Below are 19,256 nucleotides of genomic sequence, written 5' to 3' on the forward strand. Positions count from 1 at the left end.
CGTTACTGACTTAACAACTGCAGTGATTAACTTAACAACTGTGGCAAGACAGGTCGTTAAATGGGGCAAAACTCAACAAATGTCTCACTTAACAACAGAAATTTGGGGCTCAATTGTGGTCGTAATCCTAATGCATTGAATTTTATTTTAAAACTAATGAGACATTTTTTTAAAAGGAGGTTGTATCCGTAATCAATAGCTTTCTGTCCTAAATATATTACGAAGCTCCTTGTGGTCATTTTTGGCTTTATTATCCAGTCTTGTACTGTGATCCCTTTTAATGGAAAGTGAGATGTTTTTACGCTTAAGTGTTTGGTTTTGAGACCAAGTACAGACAGCATTTTGCTGAACATGTCAAGTCACATCCTGATTACTACTTGAAGACATTGCAGGGATCACCAGTTCCGGCTTTGGGTCTCTAAAAATATGGGCCTCAATTACAGCATGTCAGAGAAAGCTACTTGTTTCTGTGGAGGCAGACATTTTGTGGAAGACATCTTACCCCCTTTGCAGTTCCTGTGTGTCCTGTGATGTGATGTCATTCTATGCAGCCCGATGCTGCTTTTAATTACAGCTCTTTCTTTTAAAAATGAGCCTTTTTTTCGTTATTAATCTTGTACCGGACAGTTTCTTCCAAGTTTGCAATGCTCAAACAGCATTTCAGTCAGGGCAGATTGAGGCAGAAATATTGGCCCGGTAGAAATTGCATGTTAAGCGACTACATGTTTTTAATAAGACCTTATATTGAGCAAGATCATAAATTCGCCTAGTTTAATATTGTCTGCTCCACTTGGCAGCAACTCTCAGTTTTACCAGCTCTGCTTGGAGATGCCAAAAACTGAAGCTGGAATCTCCTGCATAGGTTGTCTTCTAGCAAGAGATCTGATTTTCGCCTTCCTTTTCTGGCTTCTGCTATTGCCCTTGTTGTGCATCAAGAGTAGAGCTGTGAGGACAGACAGCAGTTGGGCTTGCCATGCCCAATTTTCCACTCTCTGATTTCCCATTGGGCTATATAAAGATTCCATTTTATTCCTAATGAAAAAATTTGAGAATAATCATTCTAAAACCTGATTGTTGTCTGTTTTGGAGAGCTGAGTCAATTCTTTGCTTTTAACTGCCTGAATTTGTTAGCATTCCAAGATAATCCAGATATGAAGCATGGCTATAATTATTAATTCTGCCTTAATTGTAAGGTTGTATTAACAGAATTTTCTAAGCCTGAAAGTACCCCTCCCTCCCTTAACGTTACTCTTTCAAAAACTAAGGAAGTCCCTTCTGAAATGCTTTCACCACTCTTTCAGTCTCAAATTTTGTTTATCAGACCATTGTTTAGGCCACGGGTGTCAAACTCGCAGTGTCACATGATCTGTTGCGATGTATCGCAACTTTTTTTGCATTGCCAGAGCTGGGGTGGGTGCGGCCTCTGCATGATGCAACTGGCCCGTGGATCGGCAGTTTGACACCCCTGGTTTAGGCTATAGCTCTTCCACCTGTCTCCCAAGGTCATTCTCAGTTACCATTATAGATTTATTAGATATCACAGCAAGGCTGGCATTTTCCATTGAACCACTGCAGATAATCCATTGTCCCTTTGGCAAGAGATTTTTGCCTGATTCCACTTTCTAGACTTAAATAAATAAGCTGATCATAACGTCTATTATAGAGTTTCAGCATCTTGTTTCCACTCCGGGGAAAGAAATGCTAGCAGTTTATTTTCTTTTTGTGTAAAATGAAGGCAAGCAGATTTTTGAGACTGATAATACTTCAAGGGCTGGGATGGACATTGATTGGATTATGGAATGGGATTATGCATTTCTTCTGGTCGGTCAGTCACCTCAAGGAAAAGAGAATGAACACGGGCTGACTCTTGTGTTTGCAGATGATTGCAGGTTGGTTTCAAACTTTGGGGAGCTGCAAAAAACTACTTTTATGTAAACGTTGTATCTTCTGTCTAGCACAGTTGGAAGCATATGGTTCTAATTTGTAGTTAGGCATTTTGCATTTATTTGAACTATAGGCCAGCGGTTCTCAACCTATGGGTCGTGACCCCATTTGGGGTCGATCGACCATTTCACGGGGGTCGCCAAGCAAGGCTGTCCGCCATTTTTTTGTCTGCCATTTTTCCCCCTTTTCCGGTGGGTGCCTTACCTCCCCTGAGCTGGGCCAGGTGGTGGTCGGCCTGCTCCGTCTCTGCCGCTTGCCAGCTACGCCTCGGCCGGCGCAGGGGGCGGAACCACGCATGCACGGCGCTCCCAGGCAGGGAAAGTCCTCGACTTACGACTGGTTGGGTAGTCCTCGACTTACTACCGGTTTAGTCCTCGACTTACGACCAGTTGGGGGGGGTTGCGGCATTAAAAAGGTTGAGAACCACTGCTATAGGCCATTCTAGAACAGGTTACCATCATCCTTTACTTGTTGGATATCCTCCCAGATGGCTAGGAATAACTTCCCTTTTTGGCTAGCAGTTGTAAGAATTATAATCCAACATATCTACAGGTTGTCAGACTGAAGGCTGTAGAACAGCTGCAGTCTGTGGAGCTATGCTGTGCTTTGGTAGTATTTTGGAATGCAATGGAGCATGAACACAGCATCAGTCCGAAATTTATTAAAGGAGCTATGTGATTCTTCCAGGTTCATGCTGTTGCTGCTACAGAGAAACTACACTCACAATCCAGCAATCGTGTACAGCTCCTTTAATAAATCATAGACAGATGTTGGGATCTGAAAGCATCTCTTTCAGATCAAATCCAAAGCTTTGCCCAACCCCAGGTATTTATAATATTTCATTTATTTCTACATAGGCAAACAGTCTATGAGGGGTCTCATCCATTTATCTACCTCGAGACTTCTTTGCTGCAACAAAGATCTGTGCTGCCCCTTTTCTCCCGCAGGATGTTTTATTCTACACAGGAGTTTTGTAATTTGAGTTGTTTGTGGCAAACCTGACTTCTAAACATTACTTTTCCCTCCAATTGTGATTCTAGTTGAGGAGGATTCAGAATGCAATTGAAGGAGAATCGCCGGGAGAAGAGGCAGAGAAAATAGAGGGAGCTAGTCAGATCACCTTGCAAATAGGTTATCTCAGGTAAAAGACTAGAAAGCACTAGAAGAGATGATATTGCTGGTGGGCCAAGCATGTTTATTTCACTGGTACTCTTAAGATCTTGCTAAATATAGTAAATGGCAGACAATCTATCATATGCATGTTGTGCTTGCTATAGGAAGAAAAGGAAAAGAGATCTTTATTCTGAAAAACTGTGTAAGAAAGTATTAAAAGGTTACAAAGGTACATGGCAAACCTCAACCTAATTATTATTTTCAAGGAAATGAAGTAATTACATTTTCAAGTAAAATGCACAAACTTAATTTGATGCTTTGTTGCCGATTTGGGGCAGAGATGCTTTGCATTAGTCTTGACTCTGGACAAATCCTTGAAGTTTTCTTGGCAAGATTTCAGAAGTGGTTTGCCATTGCCTCTTTCCTAGGGCTGAGAGAGAGTGACTGGCCCAAGATCACTCAGCTAGCTTTGTGCCTCAGGCAGGACTAGAACTAAGAGTCTCTTGGCTTCTAGCCTGTTAAACCACTATACTATCTGGCTATCTCAATTACCAAATATTCTGATGTCAAATTTCTTTGACTGCTCATTTTTTTGGAAATGTCATTGTTTTTGCTATGGCTTTTCTGACAGATATAAACAGAAAAGCCCTGTCTAGCAGAGATTTCAGTTGCATTTATTAGAAAAAATATATTGATGATTTTTTTTAAAAAAAATCTATAATTTTTCCTCAAAAAGATATTGGACATGGTCTTCCTTTCAGTTGCCTTTTCAAAAACAGCCAAACTAAAACCCTTGGTCAATACCTCATGATGCTGGTTGCTAAGGTACCCACAGGGTCAAAATAATCAAAATGGCGATCACTCAATTGATTCTCCACCAAGAGTTTTGATTGTGTAGGCACAATTACTATTATGATTTTTTGACACATTCTCTGCAGATGCCTTACAGGGAGGTGATGCATAAGCAAAGATTTTGTTTATAATTTTTGCATAATCGATTGATGGTATCAAAGCAGCATTTTAAACATTTCCATGCCGCCCTTCATTATAAGAATTCAGTGTTGCTCATATTTGAAAATAGACTAAATATAGCAATATAACAAAACTGTTAGTGTAGCTTGCAGAGTGTGAAAATGCATTTGAATATGTTACTGGCCTGTGCTTCATTGTAATTTGTTTAACCACTACACAAATGGGTTTTCCGATTAAAGTGTTGTACTAGAAAATGGGAGATCAGGAGTTCTAGTCCCTGCTTAGGCATGGAAACTAACTGGGTGATGAGGACAAATAGTAGGAGGAAACATTTATTTTATTTCTACAAAATAAGAGTGGTACATAAATCTAATAAATAACCATGGCCTACTGAATAAACTATAGTTGGTTTGGTTGATGTTAACGACAGACAAGCACACTGGTCTATTCTGATATGAGAAGTTAACCATTCTAACTGGGCTCTTTCTCATTTAAAGACACATTTTGTAAGGGCTTCCACCTGAAAAAAAATGAAAGTTATTTGTTGGGGAGAGGGGAATTGGAGCCATGTCTGGGAGTTAGCTGAGATCAGCAACGGAGGTTTTCTTCTAGTCACAGCAAGTAGCTGGTTTCCTTGGTTGATACCCTTCCTGAACTGAAGCCCCAAACCTAGATTATGAAATTTATGGATGTTGCTTACTTCCATTTTCAGAGCAACATGTAACTGAGCAAAAAAGTGACATGTCATTATGTAATTTTGACTTCACTGGGTGGCATATATGCAGGTACATGACAAAAATGCTTTTATTAAAAATCATGCATTTTACTAAGGAGATTCAGCATAAAGATCTGGTTACCTAGCATCTGCTATCACTCAGGAATTCTGGGAGTTGAAGTCCACAAGTCATAAAAGAGCCAAGCTTGCCTACCTCTGAGTTAGGGCATGAGCAATAACTCCCTCTCTCTTGGCCCCCAAATGGGAAGAATTGTGGTTATCAGCTCATACCATGTGGCTCTTGTGGCCAGGTGCTTATCACAGTATTGGGGTGTTTTGCTATGGGAAATTGATTCCTGTGATATAGTTGTAGAAGCAAAAGACTTAAAAAAAAATCAAGAAGGGTTTCTGGCTCAAAGCCTGTGTATTGTAGGTATTTAATCCAGTTTATTACCTGCAGATGATCTGTCCTGCTCATTTGCCCTCGCAGTTTTATAGAAAGCAGAAACGTTTGAAGCATTTTGCATTTCCAGGTGACATCACTAAACACTTAAGGATACCTCCATCCTATTTGCAGGAAAATTCAAGAGAAGGGAACAAACAAGGCAAATTTGCTGATCTACCCTTGCTTCAGGATTATATTTGAAACCATATATTAGTTTCTATGGTGGACAAAGTACACATATATATGTCACATGCTCCAAAAAAATTTGTTTTATTTGCTGAGTGACACTTCTTTTTTGTTGGTTTTGTAATGCAGAGCAACAGTGCAGGATATAGAGAAAGAGCTAAAGGAGCTGAGACAGAAACAAGATACGGGGAAAGCCACATTGGAGCAATCAATGACGGACAATGCCTATTACCTCCAGGAGCAGGTCAGCAAATGAACTCAGGATGTGTTGAGATGAGAATGTCTTTAGCTAATCTAAACAACAACAACAAAGAACCCAAGTAACTGGGAAAAGCACTCTATGTGTGTGTATGTGTGTGTGTAAGACTGCTGTGTCCTTTCTAGAATTTATATTTATTCCTATGTATTGTGGACAAATCCTTTGTTAATGAAAATGTGTTGAATTGGTTGATGTTGCTTCTATAGCTAGTGACCAGAATGTTGAACTTGCAAGCTAATAAATGAGTCAGGAGTGTGGACAAAACTCACAGTGTTGTCCACACATTCACAGTGAGAAGTTTGAAATATAAGCAGGAGATGAAGGATCACAAAAAAAAAATCAGGCTTGAGAGCCAATCCAAGATTTGAAAACCAAGACTTTACCAAGTTTGATGTTTCATCTCTTGCTTTACCTTTATGTAGGCACCATGGCCAGTTTTCAGAATTACTGGCTTCCTGAATACCTAGCATAGTAATTGACTTATATGCGCTTCCTGGCCATACTCAGAAATTTAAATCAAGTTTTCTTTGGGATGTTAAGTGTCTGAAATGTCTAGAAGTAACTACAAAGTTTGAAAAAAGCATCACAGTGCTGTTTATTCCTGGCCACCAAGAATGAGACCCTTAATTTCTTTTGACCTTGAACAGCCCCTGGAATTTTTCCTAATTTGATGGGGTTTGCAGAGATGGTTTTCCAATGGAAAACGAATGGATGGCACAGGTTCAAGCAATGCTAAATAAGATCTGAATAAAGCAAAGCTGCCTCTATTTCAGGAGCAATGATTTTCAGCTCTGCATTCGTCTTGCAATTAACAATTAACTAGTAGTAACAAGGTACAGGAATAATGATGCTTTCCTGGTGATTAGCTCACTAGATTTACTTTTTTTCAGCTTGCCTTCAACATGCCCAAAGTCTCATTACATTGTGGGTAGCTTCTAACTTTCTTGTATTGAGAGATGTGGGTCAGAATCAGCTTCTGGAATCTGGAGTCCTCCCAGTCATGAGTTTGTAACTTGTACTATCAAGAGGTTGAAAAGGACATCTGGTGGAAATAGGCAAGTTGTGGGAGGGCTCAGCAAAGGGGCAATTTTATTTCTATAATTAAAGAAATTGGCACAGCTTTCCCTCCTTTAATCTCTGGGTTGGCATTTAAGTTTACAGGATTACAATCATGCAGAAAACAAAGTTCATCATATGGGTCCTTGCCTCTTTCTGCTTCAGAAAGAAACACTTGGCTAGAGTGTTCTGGTTGTTCCTGCCCATCTAATCTGCCCTTTGTTGCCTTGCAGAGCCTTTATTTCTTGATTTAGAACCATACCCGTGGAGTTATTCCTTGAATGAGCTTTTGATCTGCAGCTATTAGCAGGAGGATAATCTTTGGCTCCCATATGATTAAATGCTTCATTTGCTAATTTCTGCATATCAAGAAGAAGAAGCCAAGTTTTTTGTTCCTGGCTGCTTGGCAAAACATATTGATTTGTTATAGCAAGTGCCTCTAATTTGGCACTCTCCAAATGGCGTAAGCCAATGGTTCCCAACCTTTTCTTTACCATGGACCCCCTTTAAATACCTTTTTGTGGCCACGGACCACTAAACACAACATTTCTTCAAGCCTTTGTGGACCCTCCTGTGATGACATTGCAGCCCCTCAGGGGTCCATAGACCACAGGTTGAGAACCACTGATGTAGGCTATGACTCCTATTATCCTTAGCCTTCAAGGGAAGTGGAGATTGTTGTCCAGCCTATCTGGAGAGTGCCATGTTGAGGCTGTCCTTTAGGTGTTCAGATCAGTCTGATGGGCAACCCCCATTTTTTTCCATTAATATAGTGGAAAATTTGTTTCCTTTATAACACCATAATAATATGTATCATCATTTTGGTGTAATCGTGGCTAGCTGCAGATGCCTACTGGAGAACTCCCGTTAAACAGAGTCAAAGCTTGCCCACTGGGAGGTCTATCTACCTCAAAACTCTTTTTGCTCAGGTTCCACATTGTTGCAGTGGAAGAGCGATGGGATTTTCAGCAGGAGCAGACTTTTTCTTCCTTGCACTAAGTCCTAAATCACTCCCCAAAGTGCTTTCAATTATTCTCTATTATTCCCATGGACCAAATAAATATGTGTGGGAAACTCTCACTAACATGAGTGGAAGCTGCCTTTTGGAGTTGGGATTTAGTTTCAGGGAAGTTCTAGAAACGATTTAAATGATTATTGATGTATTTAACATTATTATAATGAACCCAAATTCTACCATTACAAGGTTATTTTAGCTTCATGTATTTTTAGGTTTATCTCAGCTTTGCCTTAACGGGCCAATCCAGATCCATATATGACAGTGGTGGCGAACCTATGGCCCGGGTGCCAAAGGCGGCACTCAGAGCCCTCTCTATGGGCACATGTGCCATCGTCCCAGTCCTAGGCCTTCAGCTGGGTTTTATAAAACCTTTTCGTTATAGGCCTCTGCTGCTGTGTGCAAAAAAAAAAAAGGTTCAATCAATCAGTCAATTTCAACTTCTCGCGGGAAAAAAAAAGATCTTGCAAAGTTGGAATTGATTGATTGAACTTTTTAGTCCCACCCAGTCTGCCGTTACCATCGCAACCACGCCCACCCAATGGGCCACACACCCCAATTGGCCACACCCAGCCAATGGGCCACACCCACCCGGCACCCGACAATGCATAAATGGGTTTGGGGTTGCAGTTTGGGCACTCGGTCTCTAAAAGGTTCGCCATCACTGATATATGGTATCCTCCAGTCTAGTGTCCTGGAACTAGCAGTGTTGGAACTCCCTCTAAAATAAGCTTACAAAGCTGAGGAAAACTGATTCGGTCCAACAAATTAAAACAGCCAGTTCCTGTCACTGTATGTTAGAGATGAAAACCAGGATTTCCTTTTCAAGAAACCAAACCCCTGCTTTTCTCACTTGCTCACAGTTAGACAAGCTTAGATCTGTCATAGAGAACATGATGTCCTCCTCGTCAACCTTGCTGTCCATGAGCATGCCACCCATCCCAGAGTCTGGTGCAGCTCAAGTCCAAAGCACGTGCGCAGCCTGCAGCTTAGATGTCAGTGAGAAGGTTAGCCAGTTGTTCAAGCGCTACGAGCAGCTGCAGGACTCAGTCAACAACTTCATGTTGAGGCAGGCAGAAAGCAAGACGAAGAAACCCAAGCAACGCCAGGTAAGGCCAGAAAGAAGATGGCTCAGTCTGCACACTTCTTTTCAGTTTTCAACTGGATAGTTTTGTAAACTGCCCATCCAGGTGAGATGGGTGGTGTGGAAATTTAGTAAATAAATAGCTAAGGACATGGTAATCCTCTCCAAGATGGACAACAATGGATGTGCTTTGAGCCACAGTTCAGATAGGGAGGCCTAATTTATTGGAACTTTGTGGAGGTGTGGATGATCTGTCTAGCTCAGTATTGCCTGGTAGTGTTTTCTAAGAGTGCCAGATATAGGTATTTGCCAGCTGTTCCTGGAGAAGCCAGGAACTGAATCTGGGAGCTTTTGTGTGCAGAACATAGTCTTTGCCTCTGAGCTTTATCGCAACCTTTTACCCCAACGATAGTGGCTGCGTGCTTGCTAGTGGGGAGGGAAATGCTTTGCAGATTCATTCACCTTTCAGGTCATATTATTTACTGATTTGGTCCATACATCATGCTATGCTATCTTTTTTAAACAATGATTTCTTAATAAATCTCAGCCATGGCAGTATTAGTGAGGCTTTCTAAGTACTTTCTGCCTTTGAGGATTTTTTAAGCAGTCACAAGTTCAACATGTATGTTTTCTAATAGAGTTGCTCAGGAACATAGAACATACCAGTAGAATAATAAAGTTGGAAGGGACTTTGGAGGTCTTCTAATCCAATCCTCTGGTCATACAAGAGACCCTATACCATTTGGTCGTCCAGTCTCTTTTTGGAAGCCTCTAGTGATGGAGCACCCACAACTTCTGAAGGCAAGCCATTCCACTGGTTGATTGGATGTAGAGACCGATGATATAGGAAGGCACCATTTTTTTGCCATAGACCTTGTGTGGGGAAATGGAAGCAGATCTGTTTTAACATACTTCATATTTCACGATAACAGCACAACAACTGGAATACTTTTAATATAGAAATTACCTTTGATAGTTTTGAAAGAGGAACTATAAATATCATACCCTGCTTAATGATTGTCTTCCTGTTTCAGGAGGTTTTAGTATTTTAGCCACTGAAACTAGCAGGTTCCCAACTTCCCAAAACTGCTTTCTAAGAGTCACTTCTAGGATTCAAGTATATTGTTTCATTCCTGATTAAACTTAATACTTTTACACAATTTCAATTTTTTTTAAAATAATTCAAACTTTGCTTCATGCAGCCCCATGTCCTTGGCCAGGCTTATCTTAAACCTTATCATAAACCTTGTGTTACATCATGAAGTTCAGTAAGATTGTTGATATTCGGAATTGCAGCTTATCTCGTTACAACACTCCATTAGTAAGCCTGTTATGCCTTGCTTTGCTTTTGTTCCATTGATTTGTCTGCTATTTTATCTTTAATTTAAAATAGCTGAAGAAATTATGGCAGCAATTATGGCACATAGTTCAACCTTATGCAAGATTTCTGGTTTTGTTCTAAAAGAGTTTCGGTCTTTTAGAACTGTGTACAGACACGTCTATTCAACTGGCCAATTTCCAAGGTCATGGGGGCTTGGTTTGGTTTGATTTTTTTGTGAGCTTTTATTTTACTCTCTTATTCTTAGATACTCTTCCAAGACTGTTTTGAAGGTTGAATGCAGGGACCCAAGTCTGACATAATTACTTTTAGTATCATGTGCTTCTTGAACTTGGATGTTGGCAGAGCATTTAACAATGGAGTTTCCCTCAGTTTCGACTAATGTGATTTTTAAGTAGTCACATATGAATCTAAGCCTAAAAGTTGTGAGAATAAGTAGTACCCCAAGAGCATGTCAATGTCCTAGATATGAATCCATCTTCCATTACTATGTCAAGGATGTTCTCATTTTGTTTCTTCCAACCTTTTAATGGGAAATCAGAATGTATATAACAGCTGACCATCATGAATAATAATAAACTGGGTGCCACATCCTAGATGTGCCTGTTATATAATAAAGATACATTTATATTATTTCACATATATCTTGAATTTATTTTATTATATTCAAATAAAATATCCTCCTGCCAACTTTTGGAGCAGACTTTCTTTGCAGGATTTCCTATTTGTCATGAAGAGATGGATCAACCTTTCATTATTTACTCTAAGTTGCCCAAAGGCAGCAGCTTGAACTTTGAAAAAGAGAACAAGAAAGTTAATAAGACCGCCACTTTTTTCTTGTTGACTTTGGCATTCATGCTTGTTCCAATCAGGAAGAAGAGGTGCTCAACCAAATCCAGAGTACTATCCTGCAAGTCCAAGAAGACTGTGAGAAGCTGAATGCCACTACTGGCACTCTGGTTGAAGATCATCACCTGAAACAGAAAGAGATCAGTGTACGTAACTTTGTGTCAAAGTTAGCAGGTGGGATCAAAAAATGGGAAGAAGGTCTTGGAAATTGTTCTGAATGCAGTGGATATCAGTTCTGGTTTTGATCAGGATTGTTGTCCTTGCTGAAGTTTGCATAATGAGGCTTAAAGTAGCTATTAGCCAGAATGGCCCAGAAAGAAGGAATACTGGATAACCCACGGCCCATTGTTTCAGAGATATTTCCTTACTTAAACAGAGATATTGAATGCAAGTAATCCTTGGCTTATGATCACAATTGAGCCCAAAATTTCTGTTGCTAAATGAGGCATTTGTTCAGTGAATTTTGCCCCATTTTACAACTTTTCTTGCCACAGTTCTTTAAGTGAATCACTGCAGTTATTAAGTTAGTAACACAGTTTTTAAATGAGTTGGCTTTTCCCCTTGACCTTGCTTGTCAGAAGATCACAAAAGGTGATCACATGACCCCGGGCCATTGCAAGTATCATAAATATGAGTCAGTTGCCAAAAGTCTGAATTTTGATCACCTGACCATGGGGGTGTTGCAGGGTCATAAGTGTGAAAAATGTTCATAGGTCACATTGAATGGTCACCAATGAGCTATTGTAAGTCAAGGACAACCTGTAACCACAAGCAGTTAACTTTCCTTGTAGAAAGCTGTCAGGCAACGTTGGAAAGGATGATCACGTAACCACAGTTGACCGTGGATGCATAGCAGTGTGCGAGCACTGAAGTGACTACACATTTGCCAAATTTCAGTCCCATGGAAATCATGGGTTCTGGATTTTGGATGCATTTTTTAATTTAGCCCATTTAAGATACAATGATTCAAAAACTGTTGCCTCAGACACACAATTTTGCCCAATTTAAGTTTATAAACAATCAGACATGAGAGTTTCAGTTGTATTCTAGACAACCTGTAACCCATTAGGTCATCCTTTCAGAAACATTTCCTTACCATATTCCTCAATGCCTTCAACAACGACAGAACTAATGTACTGCCTTCACTGGAAAAGTTGGGATACATTCAAAGATGTACCTGCTTTGAAAATAATCCATGTTGAACTATATAACACAGTCAAACATCAGCAAAGGAAATGTTCTATGAAATTTTGTAGTATGTCACACGCTGTTTTATGTTTTATGTCAGGAAATGTTTTATAAGAATTTGTCAAATTTCAATTCATGGGAATCACGAGCCACAGATTTAACTCATTCTGTAAATTAGCCCATTTGAGGTATCTTGGTTCAAAAATTGTTGCCCTGTGATGCACTGTTTCACCCAGTTAAAGATCATGGGAATGAGAGTTTTAATAGTATATAAATAGATGTAAATATTAAGGCATGAAGTTGTTTTTGTTGCAGAGAAGTAAGATTCTTATATATATGTGGCTAGTACTTAAGGGCATATAGTATACCTAGGTGCAGTATAAGTAAACAGTGAAAGTTACAACATGGTATATAAACTAAAATCAAAATACAACATTTATTAAAACATCTAATCCCGAGGCTACTATAATTGAAATCAGTACTGAGTATTGACATTGAAAGAATAGAAGCATTTTAAATCTGAGGAGACTGAAAGCCAAACATAATTTGAGGGGGAGTCAAATCCAAAGAGTAGGAGCTAGATGTGAGACAGTTCCTCTGACTTGAGGGAAAACTTAGTGCCCCTGATTGCACGATTGAACTAAGCACACAGAAGCAAGAATTGTTACCAAGTTGTTCAAATAAGTAGGTGTTCCTATACACACAGCCTGGAAGATCAGAACCAGCTGTTTAAACCTTTAATGCTTCTGAAGACCTAGCCAATGTAAATATTGGTGGAAGGAAGAAATAAGGGTGACTCCAGGGAGGTCCAGGACCACATGGGCTGCATTATTCTGGACCTGAACCAAAGGGCAGAGAGTAGATTCGGGAAGATCAGCCAAAAAGCTGTTGCAGTTATTCAAATGAGACACCACCAAGGCATGATGCAAATACTTAGAGAAAAAAAAATAATGGATGGAATTCTGGATACTCCTAAGGTGAAACTGACAAGATTTTGTCATTGTATTGATGAAACATCACTAAGAAATCCAGATCTTATACCATCAGAGACATCAGTACCTGGCAATCTTAAAAAGTGAAAGGCAGAAGAAAGGATGGTCAGGGTAAAAAAAAAACAATAAGCTCAGCCTTGTCCAAATTTAATTTAGATCGGTGAGAAAATATCCAGTTGGATATTTCAGGCTCTTGGAGAGACAAGACCACAATAGATTGTCAACACCAAGACGGGGGTTAAGGAATACACCTGGATGTCATCAGCAGAGATAGGTTAGCTAAACTGTAAAGAAGAAACGAAAACAAAGTATCAGAAATGAACAAAATTGGACCTAGGACCACACTCTGAGGGACACTCTGTGATAAAGGAAAGGATAGAAAACCAAGACAGAAATAATAGAAAAATGTGATGGGAAATATAAGACTGTAAGTGCCCAATTCAGGTCCAGTCAAGTCAAAGTAATTTATTAAACTTTTGTGATGAAAAGTATCAAATGCCACAGATAAAACTGCCAGAAGAAATACTGATGTTGTTGGTTTGTCTTTGCTACCAGCAATAACAGACAACCCATGTCAGTACCAACTTAATGGATTGATCTGCTTAAATCTATGAGTGAAATGGTTCAGTGAAATTATTTATTGACTGAGAGGAGAGAAGGACAGAGAGAACATCTTGTTTAATAATATTAGACACAACATAACAGAAGGTAGTTTTGATTTGAATCCATGTAGGATTAGAGCTAAGGTTAAGTTAATCATTCACTCTAGGCTTGACTAGCAGCTTTTTTTTCTTTTTGATGGGATTAGATTAAATATGTCATACCCAGTAGGGGTCATGACCTGATGACATCAGAATCACATGAATTTTGTTTGCTTCAGTGATATTACTGGTTAAACATAGTCTTTTTAAAATTAGTATACACTATAACCACTAATAGGATATGAAAGAAATAAACTGTTGGGGCATCCTAAAACTATTTTGGCTACATCTTGAGAAAAGTAGAACCTGCTTACTACTTGAACAGAGAATCACTAGGAGATTTTAAAACTATGTTATGGATCTGCCCCTGGACCCCTCTCCGGCCGCAAGTTCAAAGGAGGAGGGTGAGTTTTGAGTCGACAAAGAAAAGCACGGAGCCAAATGTTGGTCAGGATCGGGGCTTGGGGAGTGCTGGCCTGACGGAGCAGCCTCAGCTGGGTCGATGGGAAGAACGACAGGCTGAGGCTGAGTGAGGCAAGCCACACTGTAGCAAGTTGGCCAGGAGGCTCCGGGTGAGGACTGGGATCAGCTGCCGCCAATTAGCAATCAGGAGGAGGTAGGGTCCACACCTCCTTCTGATTCAAGGACCTATAGAGCAGAGAGGAGACAGGCACAACACCAGTCAGCTACTTGTGAGGAGGCAACCTCACCTCATGAAGGGCTGCACTGGTGTTGCCTATTTAATCCCACCCTGAGGACTTGAGCGTTGCCTAGTTCTGTGCCTTGTGTGCTTGTGCCGTGTATCATGACCCGTTCAACTCGTGGACTGCTTTCCTGGACTTTGTGTTGCCCAGTGACTCTTGCTGTGCTGAATTCAGAATCTGGACCAGTGCAATGGGGGTGCTTTCCAAGGAACTGTTTGGGGAGGAGGGGTTGAATAAACAACTAGACTCTTGCTGTATGTGGGTGGGTGGGTGGGTGGGTGGGTGGGGAAGTGGGGCAGCACAAACTAAAAGACAAGACTAGCAAGTTGAAAAAACATCCTGGAAGAAGGAAATGGCAAGCCCACTTCCTGACGTGTCACTTACATCAACCATGGGATATTACTATCTCTTTTATGTGGTAAAATATAGGCAACATCCAGGCCAATGGAAATAGGGAAGATCTGCTTATGGATTGTTTGTAAAGATAGTGGTGATGATGATAAACGTACAGGAATTGGGAGTTTTTGTTTTGATAACGATGTCCTTTCGCTTTGCTTTCTGTTCTCTAAAGGCATTGTACAAATCACTGGAGAAACTGGAAAATGAAAAAGTTGACAAAGATTCCCTAGAGATGGAAATCCACGTGGTAAGCAGTTTGACTTACTGACATACGATGGATATAAGCATACTTGGGGAATCATGAATAGATACTCCTGAGAAAGTTTTATGTACAAATGGAGCCTGTGGGGCAGTCAGGAATAGCAAGCTTCCACTCTGTTTTGAATGGCCATCCTGATACAGGTAGTCCTTGAGTTAGGAGGGCAACTGGGACTGGTATTTCCCTTCCTAAGTGATACGGATGTATAGTGCAGTGTTGTGTGACTGCACCATTTAGTGATGGTAATCTCTGCAGTCCCAATTGCCGCTGTTAAGCAAGGATTGTGAATCGTTAAGCAAGTATCTCCTCACAACTTTCTTTCGGCTTCCAACAACCAAAGTCAGTGGGGAAGCCGGCAGGAGGCTGCAAGTTTTAGGTGGCTTGCAAGCAGGTTGGCAGGCAGGTTAGGGTTAAGGTTAGGGTTAGGGTTAGAAAGAAAGAGCCAGGGAGGTGCAGCACAAGTGCAGTGGGGCTTGGGGTGACTGCTGCTGGGTGAGAGAGGGTGTGTGAGGATGCGTTAATGGGGTGGAGTGGCATGAACATGGCAGAGCTTGGGATGGCGGTGGCTGAGTAGAGAGGATGCACAAAGGCATGCGAATAGTGGGGGAGGAGAAGCATGAGCATAGCGGGGCTTGGTGTGGCTGCTGGGTGGGAAAGGGAACGAGGGGTGCACGGGTGGCCAAAGAGGTGCAGCACAGATATAGCAGGGCTGGAGTGACTGCTGCTGGGTGGGAGAGGGTATACAAGGGGGTATGAGTGGCTGGGGAGGTGTGCGGGTGCAGCAAGGAGCAGGAATGGTGTCCAAGTGAGGAAGATTTGCCCATGCACCCTGTGACCTTCTCTGCTGGCTTCCCCATTGACTTTGCTTATGGGAAGCTGGCAGGGAAGATCACAAATCATGCTGTAACTGTCATAAGTGTGAGCTGGCTGCCAAGTATCCAGATTGTGTTCACCTGTCCATGGGGTGGCTGGGAGAGCCTAACTCAGTGATGGCGAACCTTTTAGAGACTGAGTGCCCAAACTGCAACCCAAAACCCACTTATGCATCGTCGAGTGCCGGGTGGGTGTGGCCCATTGGCTGGGTGTGGCCCATTGGGTGGGCGTGGCTGCAGTGGTAACAGCAGACTTCCACCAGAAGTTGAAATTGACTGATTGAACCTTCTTCTTTTTTTTTTGCACACGGCGGCGGAGGCCTAAAGCGAAAAGGTTTTATAAAACCCAGCTGAAGGTGTAGGACTGGGGCGACGGTGCGCGTGCCCACAGAGAGGGCTCTGAGTGCCGCCTCTGGCACCCGTGCCACAGGTTCGCCAACACTGGCCTAGCTGTAACCACCTCTCATTCAGCACCCTCCGTAACTTTGAATGATTCTTGAATGAGTGGTTATTAAAGGCGGACTACTTGTATTTACCATCCTTTGAGCTTGGGTTAGGTTGGACTAGTGCTATTTTGGACTTTCGTGTAATTTGTGGCTCTTGAGGGCAGAGGAGGGAGAGATCCTCAGATATCAATGAGACCAAAGATCTATCTCTGTCCTTTTTTTTCTTCATTTTCAGAAAGCAGATAAGACTGCTCTTGCGGCAAAGGTCAGTCGCAGCCAGTTTGATGCCACCACAGAACAGCTACATAAGATGATGCAGGAACTGCTAAATAAGATGGTGGGGCAAGAGCAAGACTGGCAGAAAATGCTTGACAAACTCTTGATTGAAATGGACTCTAAGGTAAGCAAGATGCATCCTTCTTAGCCATTTGCAATCCCGTCAGCAGGAAAACTACTCGTGCTAGTGGTCCCTATTGTGATGTGCAGTGAGGCTGCTAAGCTCCTTACAGAAATGTGGGTCCTTTTTTCCTTGGCCAGGAACATGGATGGGTGGTAGAATATATCGCTTGTGTTTTCCTCTACAGCCAGGTGGACCTGAAGCACATTATGTACGCATTCTGATTTCTAGCTTGTTTCTGGACACAGTGAAAATTCTGTTTTTGATCTAATGAACACTAACACACATGCCTCTTCCCCAGTATTTCCCAGATGCACTGGGAATTAACATCTCTGGCTGGCAATTTGAGGATTTGGCTCCACTGCCTCTAGAGAGTAGGAAGCTGAAAGAGGTTGTAAACAGACTGAGATGAAAATTATGAGCTCTCTTGTTCTCTCCAATTATTCAGCTACTCTTGCCGTATAAGCTATGACAAGAAAGGGGGGAAATAGATCCCCTTTCTCTGGGGGCAAAGAAGCCTCTGCAGGGAGAGTTCCTCAGTGCCTGTGCTTTTATTGTGTAGGCAACAAATCAAGACTATTATTTTCCTGTCTTTTGCTTCATTTGCATTGTTATTTTTTCTTTCTTTCTTTCTTTCTTTCTTTCTTTCTTTCTTTCTCTTTCTTTCTTTCTTTCTTTCTTTCTTTCTTTCTTTCTTTCTTTTTTTCTTTCTTCGGCTCCTATTGCTGATCCTGTTTCTACAAAAATAATAAGAAGAAAGTGTTAATTTTATTACTATTTATGAGGCTTCGTTGAAAATGTTTCTACCATAAACTACTTGGAGCATGGATAGTAGAAAGGCAGGAACATTAAACTAAAAAGAATAGCTTTATAGGAACAATTCCTCTACTCTTTTCCGTGCCTCTTTGTGTGGAATGTTTCTGGAGCTAATTCTGTCAGCCTTTACTTGCTTGTAGGAGAAGGCTCTCTTGCAGAAAATAACGATCCCAGAGTAAATAAGTAATATAAAGAAATGCAAAGCACAGGAGCAAAAATTTAATAAAATCACAATCTAGAAAAAAAAAATATAAAAGAATTAAGAACCCCTTGTGGCATGAACACTAAGCAAAAACTATATAGAAACAAATCAACCCTGTATTTATTATTCATGTATTAATTAATTAAACTTATTGTACTGCCAACTACCAAGGTCCCTTGGTAGTTTATAGCAAGATGTAACGTAGAAATTGAAATTCAAGATAGTAGGAAAAACTAGCAATAACAATTAAAAACAATTTACACGGTTTATTTAGGATGTTTTTGAAAGAAAGCAAAGCTGTTAGGTCCCATAACCCAGCAGGGAATGTGTTCCAGAGAATGGAGCGGCTAAAGAGAAGACTTGACCTAAGCTGCAGCAATTGTAGGTGAACTTCCAAAATAATCTCTGGGAGTGGATGGGGCTGGGGAATCTTGTAGAGGTGTTTCCTCAGAGAGGCTGGAACTGAATCATATACCGGTTTACAGATAATAAGATAATAATACCCCTTCACGCTTTACCCAAAGGCAAATAGGTAGGCAGCACAATGTCTTTAACTCAGATATAATGTGGTTCTTTTGAGTTCTTCCCGAGAGGTTTGATTGGTGAGTTCTGAACCAGTTGACGTTGCTAGGATAGATACAAAAGCAGCCTCACGTAGAGTATGTCACAGGGGTCAAACCTGAATGTTATTAATATGCATCATATTAAGGATGAATTTGGTGTGTCAACCAAAATTGGTACATCAGCCAAAGCTAATGAAAGGTGCTACCGTATTGGCCATTGCCTCCGTCTAGAAAACTAAAGAGAGATTTGCATCAGAGGCAACTGCAAATTCCATACCCCTTCTTCTTAGGAGCTTAGAACAAGGAGTTCTACCACCTCTCTGAAACACTGGATCCAGTTGCAGTTTATTATTGTCCATTATCCAGCCATTATCAACTACAGGCATGGACACAGGGAAGTCAGACTATTGCCTGAAGATGTTACAGAGAAAAAGATCGTCATCAACATAGTTGTAGCACCCGGTTCCAGATTTCCTGTTTATCTCCCCTGGCAAATTCATGTTGATACAGAAGAGCACTGTAGTTGGAATGGAGTCCTGAGAGACACTCGTGTCGAGCAACTGTTTCCAGGTGAGATAATCGGAAATCTACCAACAGAGGATCGCAATAGTTCCTATTTCCTTATTTCTCAGATGATCCAGAAGAATACCGTTACTGATGATATCAGAAGCTGCTGGGAGGGCAAAGAGAATCAACAGATTCATACTCTGTCAATCTACAGAAACAAGGCAATCTCACAC

General features: G+C 41.0%; 1 protein-coding gene across 1 annotated transcript in view; it reads left to right on the forward strand.

Moving 5' to 3' along the window:
* QRICH2 (glutamine rich 2) overlaps positions 1-19,256 on the forward strand; it is a 70,094-nt gene that overhangs the window by 19,383 nt on the left and 31,455 nt on the right. Inside the window, exons 9-14 of the mRNA XM_029284674.1 lie at positions 2,985-3,085; positions 5,505-5,619; positions 8,569-8,814; positions 11,001-11,123; positions 15,134-15,208; positions 16,774-16,938. Of these exons, the coding sequence (XP_029140507.1) occupies positions 2,985-3,085; positions 5,505-5,619; positions 8,569-8,814; positions 11,001-11,123; positions 15,134-15,208; positions 16,774-16,938 (825 nt within the window). The remainder of the gene's footprint in view (positions 1-2,984; positions 3,086-5,504; positions 5,620-8,568; positions 8,815-11,000; positions 11,124-15,133; positions 15,209-16,773; positions 16,939-19,256) is intronic.

Source organism: Protobothrops mucrosquamatus, unplaced genomic scaffold (genome assembly GCF_001527695.2).
Source record: "Protobothrops mucrosquamatus isolate PMUCROS unplaced genomic scaffold, P.Mucros_1.0 scaffold815, whole genome shotgun sequence".
Classification (NCBI taxonomy): domain Eukaryota; kingdom Metazoa; phylum Chordata; class Lepidosauria; order Squamata; family Viperidae; genus Protobothrops; species Protobothrops mucrosquamatus.